We start from the raw sequence: 24,120 nt of genomic DNA, 5'->3' as shown, positions 1-24,120 counted from the left end.
CAAATGCTGTCAATGGGTTGATACTGCACGCCTAGCAACAATATCATGAACATAATACACAATAAGCATAAAAGGATTTGTAAACATTTTTTTAGTTGTACATAAAAGAGTTAAACTAACATAAAGTTAGCATAAAGCGCTGTTGATACAACGCTATTGCATTTTTATCCACGCCAAATGATTTGTAAACATTTGTGCATCTTTGAAGTTTTACGTGAAAGGGTTAACATTTTAAGCTCTGTAAATACAATGCTGTTTGTCAACAACATCAAACAATTTGTTAACATTTGTACATCTCTAAAGTTATACACAAAAGTGTTTAGGTTTTAGGCTCTGTCGATACGATGCTACTGAAAGCTAATCAACTACATCAACATCAAAGGATTTGTAAACATATGTCTGTAAAGTTGTACAGACATAAAAGGGTTTACGTTTTAGGTGCTGTCCAATGCAATGCTATTGTAAAAAGGATTTTTAAACATTTAAATTTATGCATATGTAAATGGTTTTAGCAAAAATATCATGAACATGATACACAATAAACATCAAATGATTTGTAAATTGATTTTGTAAGGTTGTACATAAAAGGGTTTATGTTTTAAGTACTGACAATGCTATTGCATGTTTATCAACAACATCCAAGTCAAAGGATTTGTAAACATTTGTATGCTTGAAAAGCTCTACATAAAAGGGTTTACGTTTTAGATGTGTCGACACAATGCTATTGTGTATGACTGTAAAGTTGTACGTACATAAATGATTTGATACTAATGTAAGATTATCAACAACATCCAATGATTTGTAAACATTTGTACATCCGTAAAGTTGTACATACATAAAAGGTTTTATGGTTTAGGCGCGGCTGATATGATGCTATTGTATGGTTATCAACAACATCATCAACATTAAAGATTTGTAAACATTTGTACGTCTCTAAAGTTAAGCATATATAAAAGGTACTTTAAGTGATACTTTAAGTGATATGCGATATCATGAACATCAAAAGTTTCATAAACATTTGTATGTCTCTAAAGTTGTAAGTGCAAGTTTACATTAGATGCAGTCAACAACAGGTTGATTTAATAGTTTCAGCGCCTATGCAAAAACGTACATATGCATTTTACGAACAAATACATAATTTTTACAAATCATGTTTGAAGTCCACAATGAACTTAACATTTCACAGACTTAGCGATCAACACCAGCCACATGACAATACAATATACTTAACAGACTGTACATCTTTACCTCACAGACTTATTTTCCCTTGCATCAAATTAAATTGGGTAAGGTGGCCTGATTCTGTGAGAATGTAATGCAAAAGTAACGTCATGACTTCACCTAAGAAGACCAAGTCAGCATCTGTGCTGCTGATCCTAGAACAGTTGTGGAAAGGGCAGATAGGATCTCGCATTCTCTACATGAATCTGAGGACACACTGAGCACCTGACTGCAGAACAGTGTGTGGCTATAAATTACGATATCACACTCCTCCTGCTGCAAAGCAAACACATGGATCTCGAGTGAGATGCGCTGCGGCTCCTGCTGCTGAAGATGACGAGTCAATTAAGAACATTCATATGCTGGACTGACCTTGTCAAGAAAGATGTCTTAATGTCTATCTGTAGGTAATGTAATTTTTTTTTAATTGTTAAATATTTCCCAGTCCTAATTTAGTCACATCTTGCACCCTGACCAGCCCAACACCGCAACGTAACTAATTATTTTTGTGAATCTGGGCGGCGTAACTAATCATTTGTTATCATATTGTTATGAGTTTTTCTGACCAATGGCAGATGGGTCTGTTTGGGGAACCTGTTTGAAAGTATTTTTCCTGTCATGTTTAATAATATTAGCGGCTTGAAAATTGTCCAGCAACCATTGTACGTTTACTTGCATGATAAATATGCATTTACACTACCATTAAAAAGTCTGGGGTCGTCAATACTTTTTTTTTTTTTTTTGAAAGAAATTAATACTTCAGCAACACTTCATTATAAATTTTTTTTTAAGTCTTACGGTTTCAAATAAATGCAGCTCTTTTCTATTCATCAAAAAAATCCTGAAAATGTATCATTGTTTCCACAAAAATATTAAGTGGCACAATTGTTTACAACATTAATAATAATGTTTCTCGAGCAGCCAATCAGCATATCAGAATGATTTCTGAAGGATCATGTGACACTGAAGACTGGAGTAATGATGCTGAAAATTCAGCTTTGATCACAGAAATAAATTACATTTTAAAATAAAAATTACAATAGAAAACAGTTCATTTTAAATTGTAATACTATTTCACAATACTACTATTTTTACTGTATTTTTCATCAAATAAATGCCATGGTGAGCAGAAGATAATTAAAAAAAAACAAAAAAAAAATATTAACGACCACAAACTTCTGAACAGCAGCGTATCTATTTTTGATTATAATATTTCTAAATATGATACGTATCAAATCATCATATTTTGATGATTTATGATTATATGATATGATATATACATACAGCAGTAACCACAGTATATAGTACCAATATTATTAATACTGAATATGTAACCTATTTATGGTAGGACCAGACTTGTTTGACAAATCACTGTACAAATAATGTTCGAACAACACAATCTGAAGAATGAGATAAACCAAAAATGTTTTTGAAAAACTACACTCCAAAAAGTATTCAAATGAAACAAAGGGGACAAAAAAATCTAAACAATTAGTGTTACCGAAGAGTAAACGCACACAAACACAACACACACTCTCCTGTGCACGATACACACAGCAGCATTCTCACACTACTATCCACAGCAATATAAAGCAGGTAGGATGTACTGTAGCTTGCACACTCACTGTGGCTGGCTCATGGTGTGATGTGCAGCAATTGCTGAATGGACGTCCTCTTTCGACTCTCTCAAACGTGAGCTCTAGTTTGTGCTAGACGGAGGCGACTTCACTCATACCACACCTGAGGAGAAAGGCAGAGAAACATACTCTCTTTAAACACATCGTAATATCAAGTAAAGGCTTATTAGCAACTTCTGTGCGTGTTTTAAAGCTGAAATTCACCACTATATGTTTATGAACACATGAACATCTAGTTCAGCCGTGACACAGTTATCCTTGTGGTGCAATGAAATTGTCACTTATGCAATAAAACCAATGAAGGGAGATATTAGATCTTCCGTACCCACTGTATATATATATACACACACACACACACACACACTTGGGACTTTTGACATTCTTTGTGAAACTTAATCAAATTTAATAGCTAATAGGCCTATTTATAATCATCTGTTAAGCATTCTATTGCATAATAATGTTTGTTAATGCTATTAAGAAAAGACATTGCATAGATATTTTTTCTTTAAATTACTTTTCATTAGCATGAGAGGCAAACAGTACCTTTCACCTAAACAAGAATGCTAAAACAAACCCTCACATCTTCCCCTTTCCTCTACCTTGTCCCACTTCCATCTATTCAGACTTCCTGTCTCACGGACCTGTGTACGCTATGCCTTATTTGGCTTAATATGATTTGTCTTGTGTACTAGTTTCACCTCGTCCCCCAGCCTGAGAGTTTGAGACACCAGCATTTGTCAGTCTCAGTAAATGAAGCTTTCATCACAGCACTTCAGTGATTGAAGCCGGTGGTAAACGAGCACTACGGACCATTCTTTTTATTGATGCCTGTCCATACCAAGGTTGACAGCTTCATCGCACCTTGACACAAAAAAGGGCAATCGTAGGCAGTCTGAGCTTTGTGTAATGCTTACCCTGCTGAAAATCAAGCTGACTTTGTACAATAATAACCTTGTTTTTTTTAATTGAGTTGAGGTTGTTATTAAATGTGAATGAAGCACTATGCACTCAGCTCACACACGCATACCATATGTAGGACAGTATGAATTCTGGGAATTCAAAGGGCCAGCCTTCGCTACAAGAATATGTCTTGTCCCGTTTGAGGGACCCCTTTTAAAAGGGTCAAAGAAAGTATAAACGAATCATCTTTAGCTCTCTGTAACCCCTTTTGTTTGTATGATCCCATATAGCAAAAAAATATTTATTTTCAAAATATACCAAAAATATATTTGCTAAAAGAGGTTTCAAAATATATTTGCAGAAATATGTTTTCTATAATATATATTGGCTGTTTTTTTGTATATTTTGGAAAATATATTTTAAAAATAAAAATATATTTAAATACAAATCAGCAAGGAGTGACTTTACAATGTTCCAAAAAAAAAAAAAAAAAAGACAATACAATATATGAAAAAAGAGAACATTATTATATATATAAATCTAGTTTTGATCTCTAATAAGCTATTTTGTCCTCATTTGTATTTAGCCTACATATAGGCTACTGTAAGATTGGAAATATAGTGTCTTGCCTTTAAAATACATTTTGAAATAAGTTTTGGTATATGAAGGTTGAAAATAATATTTTCTCTTTGAAAAATATATTTCATTGAGCTTCACTGATTGCAACATATATTTAGCTTATTTAAAATACTTTTAGAATCTTTTTTTTTTACTATATAAGATTATCAATTTAAAGGCATAGTTTGATTTGTGAAATGGTTCATTAAAACTGGTTCGACTGGTTCATTGAAAAGAATCAACTCTAAAGAATGATTTGCTTAGTGATTTTGTTCTCGTGTTCGACTCAGTGATCCGTGAACTGGATCGGTGAACAAATTATATAAATTTGTATCAGTTGATTCTTTTTAATTAACTGGACCGAATGATTTGTTTATGAATTAGATTGGTATGTTTGTGATTCATTCATGAATCAGACATGTTCTCAAATGTCAATAATGCAACATATAGCAGTTATCTAGTTAAAGCCGGCAATATCATCATATCTAAACCTATTCTATGTAATTTTTTACCTTTCTAATAATTGACCTTTCTGCTTGCATTCAGACCTGCCTCCATCAACCTATAGATGGAACCAAGTCTTGATAATCTCTTACCCTTGAGTGTAGGTCACAATACGGTAGAAAAGATCTGTCACTACTTCGGTTTCATTGTGACTTTCATACCTCACAGAGAGGGAAGATTATCAACTTAAATATCAACTTTCGTAAATATCATTTGATAAAAAAACAAACAAATTGGAATGTAGTGCACATTTCCTGCTTGCTATTTTTTAATGTGTTTTTGTTATTTTATGGAGTCTGGCAGTGTTTGTCACTATGGGCTGTATGGAAAAATTTTCAAATCTTCAAAATAGTTATAAAGAAATTCTCAGAGAATAATATATATATATATTTTTTATAATCATGATTTTCACTTTGGCATAAACTACTCCTTTACACCCTCTAAATGGAGATTTGTTTCTAATGTACTCCTTTCTAGGTTTATACCAATACATCTTGTTCTGATATCAAATATTCTGTTAAAGGGGTCATATTATTTCAATTTTTCCTTTCTCTTTGGAGTGTTACAAGCTCTTAGTGCATAAAGAAGATCTGTAAAGTTGCAAAGACTAAAGTCTCAAATCCAAAGAGATATTCTTTATAAAAGTTAAGAGTCAACCACGCCTACCTAAAACGGCTCGTTCTAACACGCCCCCACATATCTAACCCAAATATTCAGATGTGTGCAGCACATTTTATGGAGGACTGTTTCCTGATCCTGGGAGAGTAGACTACAATGCCGGCTGTTCTGACTCACAGACTGTAGGTAAGTTTTTATATTTAAAGAATTTGCAGTGTAGTCAAAGAGTAGTGTAGAGTAGCGTTTGTAGTTTGTCATTTCTCCGATCACAAATGCAGACATGGTTTTATGTTTATGCGGCGCAATGCAATGCAATGCGTAAAAAGACAGTACAAGTCATTATAATCTGTAATTATGTCTCCACTGGATGCAACAAATGCCTCGTTTATAATGGGTTTTAATGTTTTTGTCTCGTAGCTCCTGCCGGACACGGCATCAACAATATAGTAAGGGACGTAACATTTTCGTCTCACGCTTGAGGTATTCGGCCAATCACAACGCACTGGATAGCTGGCCAATCAGAGCACACCTAGCTTTTTCAGACCGATGAGCTTTGTAAAAATCGATGTGTTTCAGAAAGGCGGGGCATAGGGGAGAAACAATAATGTACAGTATGTGGAAAAGAAAGTGTTTTTTTAACCTTAAACCACATAAACACATTTCATTACACCAAATACACAAAATAATGTTATTTTGCAACATCATATGACCCCTTTAAAAGTATAACACTTGGTCCTGGTTTCCCTTTTATTCATATTTAAATGCACATGAGCTACTGATCTGTTATATCATGTTTATTAAAGTACATCAACATAAAAAAAATAAATAGCAAAATTTTATCGAAATCGTTGTATTATAATTCTCAACAGTCCTATACACTATAAAAAGTGCTTAAATGTATTATACATTATAGTATAAGATAGTATTATCTAAATGCATGAATGTATTATCTGCATAGCTGTACAGTGTGCCATATAGACCTTAACTTGACAGTCACCTCTGATAACATTTTTCTACTATTGATTTTAAAACATGTACTTTCTGTAAAGCTACTTTGAAATGATTCTTATTGTGAAAAATCTTATACAAATAAATGTGAATTGAAACTGAAATTAAAAAGTAAAAACTTGCTATTCTTACCTTAAGGAGTTACAATCCCTGTTGAAAAAACAGCATATGCTGGTTAGGTATGTTTTGACGCTGGGATGCTGGTTTAAGCTGGTCCTTTGCTGATTTATGCTGGTCCTTTGCTGGTTTATGCTGGTCCTTTGCTGATTTATGCTGGTCCTTTGCTGGTTTATGCTGGTCCTTTGCTGATTTATGCTGGTCCTTTGCTGGTTTATGCTGGTCCTTTGCTGATTTATGCTGGTCCTTTGCTGGTTTATGCAGCTTAAAGCAGCAAAGGACCAGCTTAAACCAGCATCCCAGCGTCAAAACATACCTAACCAGCATATGCTGTTTTTTCAACAGTCTACCTGATCTGACCCATAAAAATTATGTTTGTTGTTTGTTATGCTACTGTAATCAAGTCATTTGAAATAATACTGTTGACTTGAATAAAGCTGTTTAATTTATAGGTTAGGACATATCACACTTTTTAGGTGACCTTAAAAAAATTACAGCCAGCATATATAATATTACCACCATATATACTTTCTACATTAACATAACGTTTCATTTTAACAATATGCTACATTAATTAGTAGCTAGCATAAATGTTGAAATTAACATCAACTAAGATTTAAAAAAAACGCTTTAGAATTATTTATTCTTAGTTCATTTTAACTATGTAGTTAACAAATGCAACCTTACTGTGAAGTGTTACCGATTTTTTTTAACGAATTTCTGTATTTTTATGAGCTTGTGATAATTGTGCTTGTGGTGATGTAGTGCAGTTTGCTAAATTGTAATAGTTTTTAAACAAAAAAGAAAAAAAGGGGAGGGGGGGCGAATTTGTATTATATATTTTATAAGTAGGCTAAATGTTATGAATAATAACAATAGCTTGTTTTGTCAATGCACTGTCCGATATAGAGCGAGCCGTCAGTGCTGTTGCTATGGTTACCTCCTCACGCAAAGCCGATATCTATCCACATATCTAACTTTTGTGTAAATACAGTTGAATCATACTATTTATACATATATGTAAAAAAAAATACACACCTTTTACCCCCAACCTTCTTTTAGCTCATTCGCAATCTGTGTACTCCTCAGGTGTCTTCAAATCATGTAGTAGTAGGCAAACGTACTCTAAATACTAGCTGAAGGGAAATTCAGGTCATATAGGCTAATCGAGCGTTTCTCAACCTGCAGTGCATGAGGTGAGATTGAACTCGATAAATATAACGAACGAATTATTCGTTCAGATTTGAATCAGGCACGTCTCAATGCTCATTTGGATTTGTTGTGTTGACCACGTGCCCAAAGAAGACCTCCAGAATCAAAGTTCGTAGATGCCACCATCAGAGAAGTTTAGCGGTGAACTTAACCAGACGGAACATATTCAGGCAACAGGAAAGCCTAAATACATGCAAGAAACATGGCGATGGAACCATCTCGTGTCATTTTGACGCTCTTCGCCAAGCTTCAACCCACTTGCAACCACATTTCCTTACTCGTCAGGAATGACCAAAAAGTCCTCATCAGCACAACATTAGATGCGCACTAAATTTATGAAAATGGAAGACGTGTCTTCTATTTCCCAGGCCTAGAGTGTCTTCTGATTAAAGCATCAGCTACTCAGCACCATGACAGCTCGTGATTTAGTGATGCAATTACCAAAATAACAGCAAACACCCATTAAGCCGATAATTGGTGGAATGGAAGCGAGAAGAAGCAGTGCTGAAATGCTCGTCTCCAAGGGGTACCTACCTCGATTTACATCCTTGAAACTTTAATCGTCTCCCTGGCCCTCGTGGTTATGATAACGTGTCCCTTGCCGATAATCAGAAGAGGCTTAAAGCGTGAAGGCAGTTTCGCAGTGGTCAAGCATCCGTTCTGCTGCTTCTTTCGCGAATAAAGCGGACGATGAGCAAAGGCAAGCCGTAACACGAGCATCATCGCTCAGCGAGGTGACATTAGGAGTCTACACGTCCAGAGAAAGGCATCGAGGAGTGCATTGTGTGTCTGTCGTGTTGTGCTGAGGGCTTCCCCCTTCAAATCACGCCAGGGACTCCGTCTCCATCGTGCCGATTAGACGCGATTCGATTGAAGCATGAACGCCAGCATCGCTCCGTTATGTGGAAGGAGGAGGTGGAGGAGGAGGAGGAGGAGGAGGGGATTCATTACGTAGAGAAAACGCTTTTCTATTGGTTTTCTGTACGAGAGATGGCAAATGTTCTTTGGGATAACCTCGCACCCATCAAAACACCTTATACTGCCCGCCGAGGTGCGAAGTCACGCTGACATTTCCACGACTAACGTTATGTCCCTCACAATTACTACTGCGTGCTGCAAACACGCATCAGTCATGCGTATAACAACGTCAAGAGCTGTCATGAGTCATATGGAGATGGCAGAGGTGACATTGAGATGTGAGGAATGCGTTTCAAACATGACTATTGATCGGGGAGGTGTGTGAGACAGTGAGAGAGATGGAGACAAAACAAAGGTCTGCTCTTGTTCAAAGCTGCTCCAGACTTTCAGATAAGACTATCATATTACTACTGTACATGCCATTATAATACTATCTTACAATAGTAATATCATCAAACCATTAAATACTATCACAGTACCCCACATAATGCTTTCATACCAATGTACATCATTCAACTATAATACTTATCTTACAATACACTGTAAAAAGTGGTGAATTGCAATCTTTACCGTCTGTAAAAAAAAAATCTGTGACATTTACCGTAAAATACCGGCAGCTGGGGTTGCCAGAACTTCGCAGTTAAAAACTATGGTAGCAACATTTTAGGTTTTACAGATTTAACTTAAACTCACAATAAAAAAAACATAAAATAGGAAGTGTCATGCAGGGAATTCTGGGAGTGTCAATTTACGTTTTTTCAATGTAAATTATACAATTACTTTTTCTTTTTCACTTCCAAAAACCGTAATTTTAACAGTACTTTACTGTAAAATTACATTAAATGTAATTACAGTTATTCACCGTATATAGTATGGAAAGTTACTGATAACCATTTTTACAGTCTTTTACTGTTAAAATCACAATAATTTTTTACAGTGTAAAGCGCCATATACTACTACTTGGTTTGACCCATAAAGTGTTTTGTTGTTATAAATTAATGTATTTAGGTTAAGTGATATTGAATAATATTTTTGACTTGAATAAAAGCAATTAACATTTTTTTTTCAGTTTACTGGTGTGATCATGCTACTTAAGTAATATCATAACACTGTATATACTACTAATCTCATAGTACTGTCATATCATAATGTAGATTACAATTGTCATTTTGAAATACTATAATGATATAGCCTACTATAATATTCCTGCACATTATTCCAGTATCACAATATAATATAATATTTGTAGTACCATCAGACTAGCAGTGTACTGTTACTTCACATTATAAAAATAAATTTTTCTAGAGTACAAACATGTATATTTGCCAGGTTATTAAGTGAATTTACTGTTCAAAACTTTGGAGAGGTTAACATTTTTTTATGTTTTTGGGGAAAAATGTCACTTGTGCGCAATTGATCAAAAATACAGTAAAAACAGTATTATAATATTGTGAAATATTATTACATGCCACATGATCCCTCAGAAATCCTTCTTATGTACTGATTTGCTGTTCAAGAAACATTTATTATCCATGCTGAAAACAGTTGTGTTGAATATCACGATTCCAACAGAAATATTAAGCATTTACTGACTGCTTGTTTTATAAAAAAAAAAAAACACACTAGCTTCTCTAATCTTTTTATATTCTATCTATTTGTTTTCTTTTTATTTATTATACAATTAACAAAAGCAAAAAAAAAGGCCTCTAACACTAGCTTGCTCTATTCTTTTTCTATTCTATCGGTTTTCTTTTTATTTATTATATAATTTCAAAAAACCTTGCTACGTGTACTGCGTTAAGCTAACTGAGATTTGTTATAGCCCTTGCATATCATTGCTCTCTTGTTGATTTTGATTGCATCCATTGTCCTCATTTGTCACTTTGGATAAAAGCGTCTGCTAAATGACTAAATGTAAATGTGATCAATTTTATTTTCAGGATTCTTTGATGAATAGAATGTTCAAAAGAACAGCACTTATTTGAAACTGAAATCTTTTGAAACATTATAAGTGTCTTTACTGTCATTTACTGTATGATCAATTTAATGTGTCTTGACTAAATAAAAAGATTAATTTCTTTCAAAACAAAATTCCTACTGATCCCCAAAATTTGAACAGTATAGTTGAATATTAGCTTTTTTTATTTAAAATATATTTTCTAAACCATGCGGTTTGTTTGTTTGTTTATTTATTTAAAAGCTCATTTTTGACTGTGGAATTATGGCAAATTATCATAAAATGTATCTTTTTGAATGTAAGCACATTTCTGTTCTTTTTCATGATTTAAAGTTGTGGTTATTTGACCTCGTGTCACCAAAACCTCAAAACTATCCCATTCTAACGGTTTTTGGTGACTCAACATGATGTTGCCTTTTGTCCTTTGTGTGTTCTTTGAACGAGGAATGTAAACAAGTAATTAAAGTCTGCAAAGTTCCCACGATTCCACGCATACCTGCAACACACACAGAACTTCCCCATTAACATATCTGGCATACCAAAGTCTGACACCAAACCCAGCCGGCCTACACACATATAGAGCAAAGCAGTCTCACGGCGAACCACACCTGCTCTTAATGCACTTAAAATAACAGTACCACCCCTCACAGTTTCTATTAATACATATCTGAAGAAACCTAAAGTTTACAATGCAAAAACACTTCATGACCCAACGTTAAATGTTTGAACCTGCTCAAAATAATCAATAAAATCCAAAAAAGATGGAATAAATATGGTGATTTACTCCTTAGAGCAGCTTTCTACTGTACAGAAAGTTTCAATGTCTCTTTTTTGTTGGAAGTCTGTGATGCAACGGCATGTAATTCCCTACAAATTAACTAAGACGCACGATGAGAATCATTCCATTCACAAATGTGGACAAACAGCAATCACAACATTTCTGAGCTCAAAGGGATCCGCCCACCACACTTATGTGACTCTGAACCGCACAGTGACATTTAACGCAGAAGTTATTTGAGGAAGACGAGGTGACTCACCTGCACTGGATTTCACCTGGACGGTAAGTCTTCACTGCTACTAAAACGAAACACGGCGTGTCATTAGGATTTCGAACATCTCAGCAAACTTTCTAAAACTGAAGCCTTCGAAAAGTGTATGAAGTCAAGCACAAAACCGGTAAACAGGTGAGTCATCATGAGACAGACAAGTTATGAATTATGCTTTTAGAAAAAGTTGTATTGCTCAGAAATGGATTGGGAGCGTGAATGGGGTTCTTAGTAATGTTTCATTTAAATATCAACTTTGTCTCAAATGTTTCTCCTAAAATTTCTTCGGTGAAATCCAAACAGACACAAATGAAACATACAGTTTGAGTACAGAGCTATGAAATTAATGTGGAATTTAATGAGAAACATTTGATTTCATATTGAAAACTTTTGACGTTTGAAAGAAAATCTGATAAGCAAGACACTCAATCAGAAGCCTTAATTTGCTTCCATCTAATCTCATTGCTGTCTAAGAGAAACAACTGAGATATTAAGTAAATCTAACATCTTTCATTAAATAAAATGTCTTTACATTTCATAGCCAATACAATCAACTGAGTGTTTAAAATACAGATACTATTATACTTAACGTGAAAACTTAATATAATATATTTGAATATCCTATAACATACTATATTACAGTATCCACTGAATATACTATAACATTTCAATTTAACATTTAATAAAAAAAATACTTTTTAATATTCCATTAAAAAAATTTACACATACATAGCTATTAATAATGATGATCATCAGCTCACATATAGCATATTCATTCTGTATGAATGTTGAGATCTTTCAAAGCAACCAATAAAACCAAATTATTAAAACATTTGATTAATATATATATATATATATATAAAAAGGGATTAAAACATGTAAACTTTCTGGACAAATGTAAGCTAACCTGACCACATTTACTACTTTGTTCTCAGGTGTTCATCAAGTGACTGCTGTCAGTTAAAATTTCCATTACGAGAAGATCTATTCAGTATTTCCCATGATGGCAGGTAATAAAAACATCAAAGAAATTAGGGAAAAATATTAAAGATAATAAAAATATAACAGGAAAAGGAATTTGATATAAAATCGTATCATGTGCAAATCACACTTGATGTTGTTTCCGTGATGTGGAATTCTCGAAATGCAAATGCAAAGTAAATGCAAAATAAAGGCGAGGTAAATAAATGATGCATTTACTCTTTGTTTCCTTTGGGTTTCCTCTCGTTATAGAACACGGTGACCCTTGCACTGGGTCAGAAGCCACCTTTTGCATGAATGGAGGAACATGCTTTAAAATACCCTCGGTGTCTACTCCCACATGTGTGTAAGTATCTTCACGAACAGGATATCTCTTGTTTTGTCATTTACATTATAAAATACCTATGAAATATTTTGCATGAAACCCTTGTCCTGTAGATGCAGTGCAAACTATGAGGGCAGCAGATGTGAGCAGTTCCAGCTGTTCAGCTTCTTGCAGGACAGTGAGGAGAAGGGCATGATCGCCGCTGTGGTCATCATCGCCCTCCTCATCCTAGTGGTGCTCGGTGTGGTCATCTACTACATCTGCAAGTGAGTCACATGCGCTTCTGACACTGAAGTTAAGCATTCAACACAAGTTTTATCGACATTATAAAGAAACATGCGGTGGATTATCACAAAAACTCGTCTCTCAGTTACCATAATAAAAAGAACTGTCTACAGTAGCCTAAAGCATGTACAATGGAAGTCGATATAATTAAGCAATATCACATGGTATTTGTTATGATAGAATTTCAATGTATAATCATAATCTTAAACATACTGATTTTGCAGCGCGCATTGTTTTACCATTTACTGCACTTTGTTATTCTTCTAGTTAGCCTGTTTAAGTTACCTGGGACGGCTAATGAAATGGAAGTCTCACACATTCATAGAAAATAGCCTACACTCTTAAAAATAAAGGTGCTTCACGATGCCATAGAAGAACCTTTTTGTCTAAATGGTTCCATAAAGAACCTTTAACATCTGAAGAACCTTTCTGTTTGACAAAAGGTTCTTTGTGGCGAAAAAAGGTTCTTCAGATTACAAAAAGGTAAGAAAGAGATGGTTCTTTAAAGAACCTTTGACTGAATGGTTCTTTGTGGAACCAAAAATGGTTCTTCTATGGCATCGCTTGAAGAACCTTTTGAAGCACCTTTATTTTTAAGAGTGGACATCTGCCTTGCAAATTAAGCTGGTTACAACATTTCTGCAAATAGTTAATAAGTTAATAGTGAATAACTTACATTTTGGGCACTATATCGCCAGTTGCTTGATCTGAACAAATTTTGTTCCAGATGAAGCCACAGCAGAATTAATCACTTGTTTATGAATCATTTTTTGAACAAATCGGTTGAGTGAATGATTCAGCGTGACACTTACAACGGAAGTGAATAATTATGGATTTGTGAAAATATTCACTGTTTCACAAGTATAGCCCGAATAGCCACAAGAAGTCAACAATATGCGTATAAGTGTGTGGAAAAAATAGATAACAAACCTTTTGTAAAGTTTTATCAAATTTTACAGCTCCAAAAAAAATCCTAAAATTACGGTAAAAATGATGGGAACAATTTTACAGCTCAGATAATACACACAGATTTTAGTGCAGAAATATAAGTGCTTTTATAATAATACAATTACATTTACAATTTTAAATCCTTCAAAGATGGGTCCAATTGACTTCCTCTGTAAATGCCTCATCCTAACCCTTAAAAAAAAAAGGAAAGTTCAAGGTTTTTTGTGCTAATCAACTTTTTTTTTCAAATGCCATCGAATGTGTTTAACTTGAACCCAGAATATTCTTTTAAAGATTATCAACTTACCGATATGTTAACATCATCTTTTATATGATCTTTTTTGACCCCCAAAACCTACAAGAAATGAACACTCTTTTTTTCCATCTTTACTATTTATTCCCAGAGTAAAGAGAAATGCCCAGAGTCAACCAAAACCTGAGTACTGGAGAGTCAAATCAAGAAGGCCTAGTCAGACGGTGTGACTTTTGAAACTCAGATGCATCATGAGAACTCGACATTGGTTACTAAAAGAGGCTTTGATGGTTTGGACGACTCCATTATTGATAGAGGAACAACTTTACCCATACAGTCTATGACTTTACCTTGTAACATCGCCCCCTTGTGGAGGTCTTGGACTCAATATGAAAAATGTGTCAGTTGCACAATAGCCCAAAGTGCCAGCTACTCTCAAAATATCTTTCTTAATGTTCATAGATTTTGTTAATAGTTCTGTCAATTAAAACATCTTAACTTAAATATATAAAAAGGATGCAGATTCTATACAAGCAAACTGTTACCATACCAGATGTTTAATGGAAAGCAATACATTTCAAAACGAGCATCCTTAGCATTGATTTTAATTATAATTAGATATAGAAGACTTAATAATATATATTATAATGGTCACATGTGCCGTGTACATAAATTTTTTACAGTGTGCTGTTTTTGTTTTGGCTGAAACTTTGATTATACACTTATTCCTTTTTTTATTTCCTTCAATTCTACTGGATTATACTGAAATTCCTTCATAATGTTGAAATGTTTTACCATTAAATGTAAGTAACAACAACAAGCTCAATCATTAATATACACCAATGGACTGGACATAGAATAATTTTATAAAATATAATCAGACACTTCAAAGAAAATATTTTAAAAAATCAAAACATGGTCATGTTATAGAAGCATGTTACTATTTTTGTACAGTATGTACAGTATGCACATTTTCTGTATGTCTAATATCTAGATGAACTACTGTATGTGCCAAAATGTGCAATATACTGTACAACAGAGCACAATTCATGCACAATGTGTCCCACAATGCAATATGATTCCAGTGAAATGAATGAACCAGATGGATGAATATTACCTAAAGTTTTACCAGTGTTTTCCTCTCACTATTAAATCTGACTGTCAAAAGTTTTAAATATTTAGATAAACTTCAATTTAAAAAAACTGAATTCTGTGGAATGGTTTATTTGGTTTCCATCTTAAATTCTTAAAAAAAATAATTATGAATTAATCTACCTTACCTTTATCTCAAACGGTGTCAGAGTTGAATTAATTTAAGTGGGTATAGTATATAAAAAATTACAAATATGTTTTCAGTACCGTATATAAAAACAATAAAGGCATAATCTGAAACACCAAGCCTTGTGCATTATAGGGGATAATATTCTTAACATTTTACAGTTGGTTTGATACCTTTATCTCAAATGGTGTCAGTTTAATTAATTTAAGTGGGTACAGTATATAAAACATATTTTTAAAAATTGGTTTCAATACTATATATAAAACCATTGAAGGCATAATCTGAAAAAACAAGCCTTGTGCATTATAGGGAATAATATTTATAGATTTTTACAGTTGGTTTGATACCTTTATCTCAAACGGTGTCAGATTAGAATTAATTTAAGTGGGTACAGTATATAAAACATGTGAAAATATGGTTTCAGTACTGTATATAAAACCAATAAAAGCATAATCCGAAAAACCAATCTTTGTGCATTATAGGGGATAATATTCTGAATATTTTACAGTTGGTTTGATACCTTTATCTCAAACGGTGTCAGAGTTGAATTAATTTAAGTGGGTGCAGTATATAAAACACGTGAAAAATATTGATCCATAAAAACAATAAAGGCATAATCTGAAAAAACAAGCCTTGTGCATTATAGGGAATAATACTCTGAATATTTTACAGTTGGTTTGATACCTTTAGATCAAATGGTGTTGTCGTTTAATGGATTTATATTATTGCCTACATTAAAAGTTGTACAATTATTATAAAACACATAAAATGGTAATTCCAAAAACGGAGCTTTGTGCGATAATACGGATGTTTTCCCGAACATTTTAGTATTGGTTTTATATTATAATGTCACGTAGTTAAATTGTTTAATTAATTTAAATGGTTAATTCTTTACATTTCCCCCCCTAGAAATTAAGCCGTGTGCAAAGTAAAGGGCATATATTTATGTCTATCTGAGTCAGTTTGGGCTCAAAACATCGCAGCCGCAAAGAGTTTAATTGGCCAAAAAAAAAAGTCTAATGAATGTCAAACGTCAAACTAACTTGACCGCAGTACCTAAGCGAATGACCCGCGGGCCGCGGCGTTCTCACTCCCTCAGCGCCTTTGACCAGGGGACGAGACGCTGCTGTGAAGATCAATAGCGATGCTTCGCTCGGTGGGTGTCGGATGGGGTCCAATACAGCTTCTCGGGGGTTGCTGACGCGAGTCCGAAAGGGAGGCACGTTATGCCCCTCTGGCTGTGGTGAGTTGGACGCGGGGCAGGATGAATAAGGTTGGTTCGCGTGCTTATGCACTATTATGCCGCTTTAATTACGGGCTTTCAGAGTACGAGTATGGTGAGTATGATAATGATAACAGTATTCAGTGAAAAAAATCATTCTCTTGCTTCCTATAAGAGACTACAGAGTTCGCATGTTGTAGTGCATATTGCCTGTGGCTAAAGAAAGGTGTGTCCACCGGGAATGTTGTTGTGGGGAGGGAGGGTGAGAGTTTGATTAACACCGGTTTAACAAAAGGGAGCAATAATAACAACAACAAAGTAATAGTAACAAAATAACACCACCAACAATAATAATACTAACTAATATAACAAATGACAACAATAATAACAACGTCAAAAAATAAAAATAACAACAAAAATAAAAATAAAATAAAAACAATAGCAAAAATAACAAACTACAAAAATAAAATAAAAACAATAATAGCGAAAATATCAAACTACAAAAATAACAACAAAAATAAAATAAAAACAATAATAGCGAAAATATCAAACTACAAAAATAACAACAACGACAAAAATAACAAAAATATCAAAAAAGAAAATAACTAAAATAATAATAACAAAACAGCAAGAACAAAAATAAAAATATCAAACAAAAATAAACAAAAAACGTAATAATAACAACAAAATTACTTGTGTTCTTTTATTTTACATCAAAAATAAAAACATTAATAACAAAAACAAAAGAAAAAACAAAAAAAAATACAACAACAACAAAACAGCAGCAATAATAACAACAACACAAATAATAATAACAAAAATAACAACAACAATAAAAGCAATAATATATATTTTTAAATTGATGAGTGTTGGTGAAATGGTCACTGACCATCAGTCAAAGACCACAAACAGCTGATGATTTTAAATGATGTAACTGCTATATCAGTTGAGCATACACTTTTTCTGTCATGTTTTCTCCCTTTTCTTCCAATCCGCCACAAACGCCCAGTCTCCCTTTTCTTCAGAATGCGATATATCCGCTCAACCAATCACAGCGCACCATTCCACGCACTGTAATCAGTAACAACCAATCACAGCGCACAATTCCACGCACTGTAAACATTAACAACCAATCACAGCGCACCATTCCACGCACTGTAATCAGTAACAACCAATCACAGCGCACAATTCCACGCACTGTAAACATTAACAACCAATCACAGCGCACCATTCCACGCACTCTAGACAGTTATGGCGGCGCTTTGAATACACACGGCATCCTAGTTTTCCTCATCTATTTTGTACTTTGTGATCAACAAACAAATTTAGGGCTGCACGATAAATCGCATGTGATTGTCATGCGCATCTCGTGAGTAAAGCCGGTTCAGTGATTAATAGTAAATCTCCATCACGTGCTTTCAGATGGAGCGGCATTTAATACACAGAGCCGTAGATCACTGCTATATCGCGTTCATAATCGCAGGTGAGTCGCATTCGATTATGAATGCGATATTGCGATAATGGCATTTTTATTAATGCCATTAATGTTTTTGTTAATACAGCCTATAACACTGAATGGCAAAGATGAATGCACTTTTGGAAGTTGAATGTAAGGGAAATGTCATTTTGGAATTTCTGTGGTTTAATGTGATATTGTTGTTCGTGTATGTTCATGATGAAATGTTCTTTTATTGTTGTTATTAATTTATAGCATTAACAAGAAGACCCGTTGAATTCATTTTGGGAGCGATGACTGATTGAATGTATTTTTAGTCCAGTGCCTGTATATAAGATTAGTATTGACCAAGTTCAGAGGTCATATGTGGATCAACTTACTATGTTGTGTATTTTCAACAGTTTCAATATGAAAAATAACTTTTATATCGATTCAATGGATTTATTGCATTTTGGGGAAAAAAATTATAAAATTTTACAATAAATCTTTGGAAATCAAAATCTGGATTTGAATTTGTAATGTTATTATAACCTACCAAGTTCAGAGGCTGTCATATGTGGATCAACTTACTATGTTGTGTATTTTCAACAGTTTCAATATGAAAAATAACTTTTATATCGATTCAATGGATTTATTGCATTCTGGGAAAAAAAACGTGTCATGGATTTATTGCATTCTGGGGAAAAAAATTATAAAATTTTACAATAAATCTTTGGAAATCAAAATCTGGATTTGAATTTTTAATGTTATTATAACCTAAAGATGCTACGTGAAAGTTTGAAACAGAAAATAGTGGTTTTCATCATGCCACTTTCTTGGTAAAGAAAACACATTTTTACTCAAATTAATCAAAATGTATTTATAGCGTTTTGGAACCAAACTCTTCAAATATAAACCTATAAACTAGAGTAGAATTTAATAAATGTCATAATGTCACATAAGTGTGTATAAATAAATAATAAGGGATTATAGAAATACTTTTTATTTTAGAATGACATTTTTATTTGTTAAAATTTGAATGAATGTGCATTATTATTTTTATTATTAGCTACAGTATTTCTTTTCCTTTGTTTTTCATCATTTGTAATCATGTTTTGACTTTGTTCAGTTCACTTAAGTATTCCAGTGGTGTGAAATACATTTTAAAAAGCACAAATACAATTTCAGTAAATTGTTTAAAATAGTTTTAGGGCACTGCCGTCACTGCTTTTCAACTTCCCAGTAATAAATGTGATAAATCACCAGACTGAACTGAACTTATCGTGAGCATGACATGGCGAATGTAGGAGGAAAATGAAAAAAAATCAGATAAAGAGGCCGTCACAGAGGTTTCCATAATACATTTTTAATTCTTCAACGTATTCGACTGCTCCTATATGTATAAAAGAGCTAAAAGAGCACTTGGCACAAATGTTTAATTATAACTGAGGCATGAACACACCTCAGCACTGTAAACAAAGAAGCGTCCTGATGTTTACCACAAATATCTTAATATGGCAACAAAAGGATCACAGCAGTGTTTATAAATCAACTGGATGCGGTTTCTTCATCCCTGGCCGTGTCAAATTCCTGTGCGATCTTCAGCGCTGTGGTATTGAGCCCCACTGACTGCATATTTGTGATGATGGTCACCACCACCCCCTGTGGAGGAAGCTGCATCTGATTCGCCTTGTGTCCGCTCTCGCTGGGTAACACCAGCAGGACGCTACTGGCCCCTACAGCGCCTCCTGTGTGTGAGACGTAATGTCTGCGGCTGCAGCACTGCCCGTATTTCTGCCGTTTCTCCACCACCAGCCAGCCCTGGGCGTACAGACCGTCTTTGTCCCACGACGCCTCCGTTTTGTCTACTGGTGCCCATATGGCTTTGGCTGTGTGGGGTTTGAGAAAGCCAGGAAGAAGCCTATCTGTGTTCTTCAGTCCGGCCATCTGATAGCTGTAGAGCAGAGCGTTACCGAACACCAGAAGGTCGCCCACAGTGGACAGAAATCCACCTCCAGCCCATTTGTATGAATTGTCCACATAGGGGCAGTTCACAACACGACCTTTTTTATTGAAGTGGTAGAACCTGCAGGGAACAGGGGAGATGTTATACAGGTCAATCAAAATAACGTTCTTTTTAGCAGCATCATATGACCCCTTTAAGAAAAGCATGGTGCAATCATATGAAAACAAAAGGTTGATTTTTACTATGATTTTGAAACACTTTTATACCATTTTCAAGAAAAGTTTCAAATAATAACTCTAAAAATGTAATGTGGTGTAACCATCAAGTAAAAAGGAATATCATTTTCTTTACACCTTAAATATGTGAATGTACACATCTTAAATGGATACTCCAAAATTTTGTCATTAATCACTTACCCTCATGCCGTTCCAAACCCATTAAAGCTTAGTTCGTCTTCGGAACACAATTTAAGATATTTTGGATGATGCAATCATATGAAAACAAAAGGTTGATTTTTACTATGATTTTGAAACACTTTTATACCATTTTCAAGAAAAGTTTCAAATAATAACTCTAAAAATGTAATGTGGTGTAACCATCAAGTAAAAAGGAATATCATTTTCTTTACACCTTAAATATGTGAATGTACACATCTTAAATGGAGTATCCCTTTAATCATTATTTTCGAAATAAAGTTTTTAAATATATATTTTTCAAGGTAAAACACACACACACACACATATAATTTAATTGATCAAACATGACAGAAAACTTTTGTAACATTATAAATGTTTAACTATTTCAAATAAATGCTGTTCTTTTGAACTTTATATTTATCAGATAATCCTGAAAAAATGGTTTCCACAATTTATTTTTTTACATTGTGAATAATAAGAAATGATTGTTGAGCACCAAATCAGCATATTAAAGAGATACTCCACCCCAAAATAAAAAAAATTGTCATTAATCACTTACCCCCATGCCATTCCAAACCCGTAAAAGCTTTGTTCGTCTTCGGAACACAATTTAAGACATTTTGGATGAAAACCGGGAGGCTTGTGACGGTCCCATTGACTCCCAAGTAAATTACACTGTCAAGGTCCAGAAAAGTATGGAAGACATCGTCAGAATAGTCGATGTGATTATAGTAATAAGTGATTAATGACAAAATTTAAATTTTGGGGTGGAGTATCCCTTTAATCATTATTTTCGAAATAAAGTTTTTAAATATATATTTTTCAAGGTAAAACACACACACACACATATATATTTATATACTATAGTATTTATTGATATTATGAATTAATTTTTATTTTGATATTTACAGTTCTCATATTATTTTAGTTTAAATTTAGTAATTTTGTTATGTGCTTTTGTCATTTTTTACTAGTTAACAGTAACAACACTGCTCCACATGACTTAATATTAAAATATTAATATTTACAAACAACATTTTTATATTTTGCATCATATTTTTAACTTTTTCTTTTTAACATTGATTTATTTATCAGTGGATTTGTATCACGCTGACATTTTCAACTTTTTGATCCCCTAAAATCAGAATTCAGAAAATTAACAACATGTTCATCAATTATATTTAAATTGCATGTTTAATGTCTCTTTTACCTGGAGCGGTTGTATATGATGGGGTCGTTTTCGTCCGGTACGGTGTTCAGCATGCCCAGCTCTTGAAACATCTTCATCATGTGGTCGAGGAAGCGCTGACCTGCTGCTCTCTCCACCACGGCGCTCAGCAGGGTGTACGCATGCGTCGAATACAGGAACGTAGAACCTACAGCGGTCGTATAACACAGAGTTAAGGACAAATTACTGCAGAGAAACATCACTGTCCAACAGAGATATTCTGCTGAACTCCTCATTTTGAGTTCCAAGAGAGATCAGGTTTGGACCGACATGAGAGTAAGTAAATGACGGTAAGCTATTCCTTCAAAAGATCAAGATCAAGATATCAAGGCAAGATGCTCTAAAAATAAACCCAACCTCACAACACATACGCACTGGACAGCTGGCCAATCACAGCACACCTCGCTTTTTCAGACCGATGAGCTTTGTAAAAATTTACGCGTTTCAGAAAGGCGGGGCATAGAGGAGAAACAATAATGTACAGTACGTGGAAAATAATGTGTTTTTTTAACCTTAAACCGCATAAACACATTTCATTACACCAAATACACAAAATAACGTTCTTTTTAGCAGCATCATATGACCCCTTTAAGAAAAGCATGGTGCAATCATATGAAAACAAAAGGTTGATTTTTACTATGATTTTGAAACACTTTTATACCATTTTCAAGAAAAGTTTCAAATAATAACTCTAAAAATGTAATGTGGTGTAACCATCAAGTAAAAAGGAATATCATTTTCTTTACACCTTAAATATGTGAATGTACACATCTTAAATGGATACTCCAAAATTTTGTCATTAATCACTTACCCTCATGCCGTTCCAAACCCATTAAAGCTTAGTTCGTCTTCGGAACACAATTTAAGATATTTTGGATGAAAACCGGGAGGCTTGTGACGGTCCCATTGACTGCCAAGTAAATTACACTGTCAAGGTCCAGAAAAGTATGGAAGACATCGTCAGAATAGTCGATGTGATTATAGTAATAAGTGATTAATGACAAAATTTAAACACCTTAAATATGTGAATGTACACATCTTAAATGGAGTATCCCTTTAATCATTATTTTCGAAATAAAGTTTTTAAATATATATTTTTCAAGGTAAAACACACACACACACACATATATATTTATATACTATAGTATTTATTGATATTATGAATTAATTTTTATTTTGATATTTACAGTTCTCATATTATTTTAGTTTAAATTTAGTAATTTTGTTATGTGCTTTTGTCATTTTTTACTAGTTAACAGTAACAACACTGCTCCACATGACTTAATATTAAAATATTAATATTTACAAACAACATTTTTATATTTTGCATCATATTTTTAACTTTTTCTTTTTAACATTGATTTATTTATCAGTGGATTTGTATCACGCTGACATTTTCAACTTTTTGATCCCCTAAAATCAGAATTCAGAAAATTAACAACATGTTCATCAATTATATTTAAATTGCATGTTTAATGTCTCTTTTACCTGGAGCGGTTGTATATGATGGGGTCGTTTTCGTCCGGTACGGTGTTCAGCATGCCCAGCTCTTGAAACATCTTCATCATGTGGTCGAGGAAGCGCTGACCTGCTGCTCTCTCCACCACGGCGCTCAGCAGGGTGTACGCATGCGTCGAATACAGGAACGTAGAACCTACAGCGGTCGTATAACACAGAGTTAAGGACAAATTACTGCAGAGAAACATCACTGTCCAACAGAGATATTCTGCTGAACTCCTCATTTTGAGTTCCAAGAGAGATCAGGTTTGGACCGACATGAGAGTAAGTAAATGACGGTAAGCTATTCCTTCAAAAGATCAAGATCAAGATATCAAGGCAAGATGCTCTAAAAATAAACCCAACCTCACAACACATTATAACAGCGCTTTGTTGTGTGTAGTGAAAGCATTAGGCATGGGCCGGTATGAGATTTTGAAGGTATGATAACCTTAAGCAAAAATATCATGGTATTGTCATTACAGCTCTAAAATGTGTTATTTTTAAATGACTGGGTAAAAAAAAAAAA

The 24,120-nt window shown here is 33.9% G+C and overlaps 3 protein-coding genes across 3 annotated transcripts in view; 1 reads left to right on the top strand and 2 right to left on the bottom strand.

Annotated features, from left to right (window-relative positions):
• The window catches only part of LOC107557978 (transmembrane protein 266-like), a 63,043-nt gene extending 54,325 nt beyond the window's left edge, over window positions 1-8,718 (bottom strand). Inside the window, exons 1-2 of the mRNA XM_016241576.1 lie at window positions 8,370-8,718; window positions 2,847-2,961 (exon numbers count right to left, since the gene is read on the bottom strand). Of these exons, the coding sequence (XP_016097062.1) occupies window positions 2,847-2,860 (14 nt within the window). The 5' untranslated portion in view covers window positions 2,861-2,961; window positions 8,370-8,718. The remainder of the gene's footprint in view (window positions 1-2,846; window positions 2,962-8,369) is intronic.
• A 3,106-nt stretch (window positions 8,719-11,824) lies between these two features.
• LOC107557989 (pro-neuregulin-4, membrane-bound isoform-like) lies at window positions 11,825-14,970 on the top strand. The gene is made up of 5 exons (XM_016241587.1): window positions 11,825-11,894; window positions 12,692-12,766; window positions 12,990-13,083; window positions 13,176-13,328; window positions 14,700-14,970. The coding sequence occupies exons 2-5, from the start codon at window positions 12,757-12,759 to the stop codon at window positions 14,776-14,778; spliced, it is 336 nt and encodes a 111-aa protein (XP_016097073.1). The 5' UTR covers window positions 11,825-11,894; window positions 12,692-12,756; the 3' UTR covers window positions 14,779-14,970.
• Window positions 14,971-19,794: 4,824 nt separating this feature from the next.
• LOC107557987 (serine beta-lactamase-like protein LACTB, mitochondrial) overlaps window positions 19,795-24,120 on the bottom strand; it is a 12,047-nt gene continuing 7,721 nt past the window's right edge. Inside the window, exon 6 of the mRNA XM_016241584.1 lies at window positions 19,795-20,570. Within this exon, the coding sequence (XP_016097070.1) occupies window positions 20,033-20,570 (538 nt within the window). The 3' untranslated portion in view covers window positions 19,795-20,032. The remainder of the gene's footprint in view (window positions 20,571-24,120) is intronic.

This window comes from Sinocyclocheilus grahami, unplaced genomic scaffold (genome assembly GCF_001515645.1).
Source record: "Sinocyclocheilus grahami isolate Dianchi unplaced genomic scaffold, SAMN03320097.WGS_v1.1 scaffold627.1, whole genome shotgun sequence".
NCBI lineage: Eukaryota > Metazoa > Chordata > Actinopteri > Cypriniformes > Cyprinidae > Sinocyclocheilus > Sinocyclocheilus grahami.
The sequence above is the reverse complement of the archived record's forward strand: the minus strand, read 5'-3'. Positions and strand labels throughout refer to the sequence as shown.

Excerpts from the sequence above, each read along its gene's own strand:
- LOC107557989 (XM_016241587.1), top strand. Across the intron at positions 13,084-13,175 it reads GTGTCTACTCCCACATGTGT|ATGCAGTGCAAACTATGAGG; the intron begins GTAAGTATCTTC and ends CTTGTCCTGTAG. Across the intron at positions 13,329-14,699 it reads GTCATCTACTACATCTGCAA|AGTAAAGAGAAATGCCCAGA; the intron begins GTGAGTCACATG and ends ATTTATTCCCAG.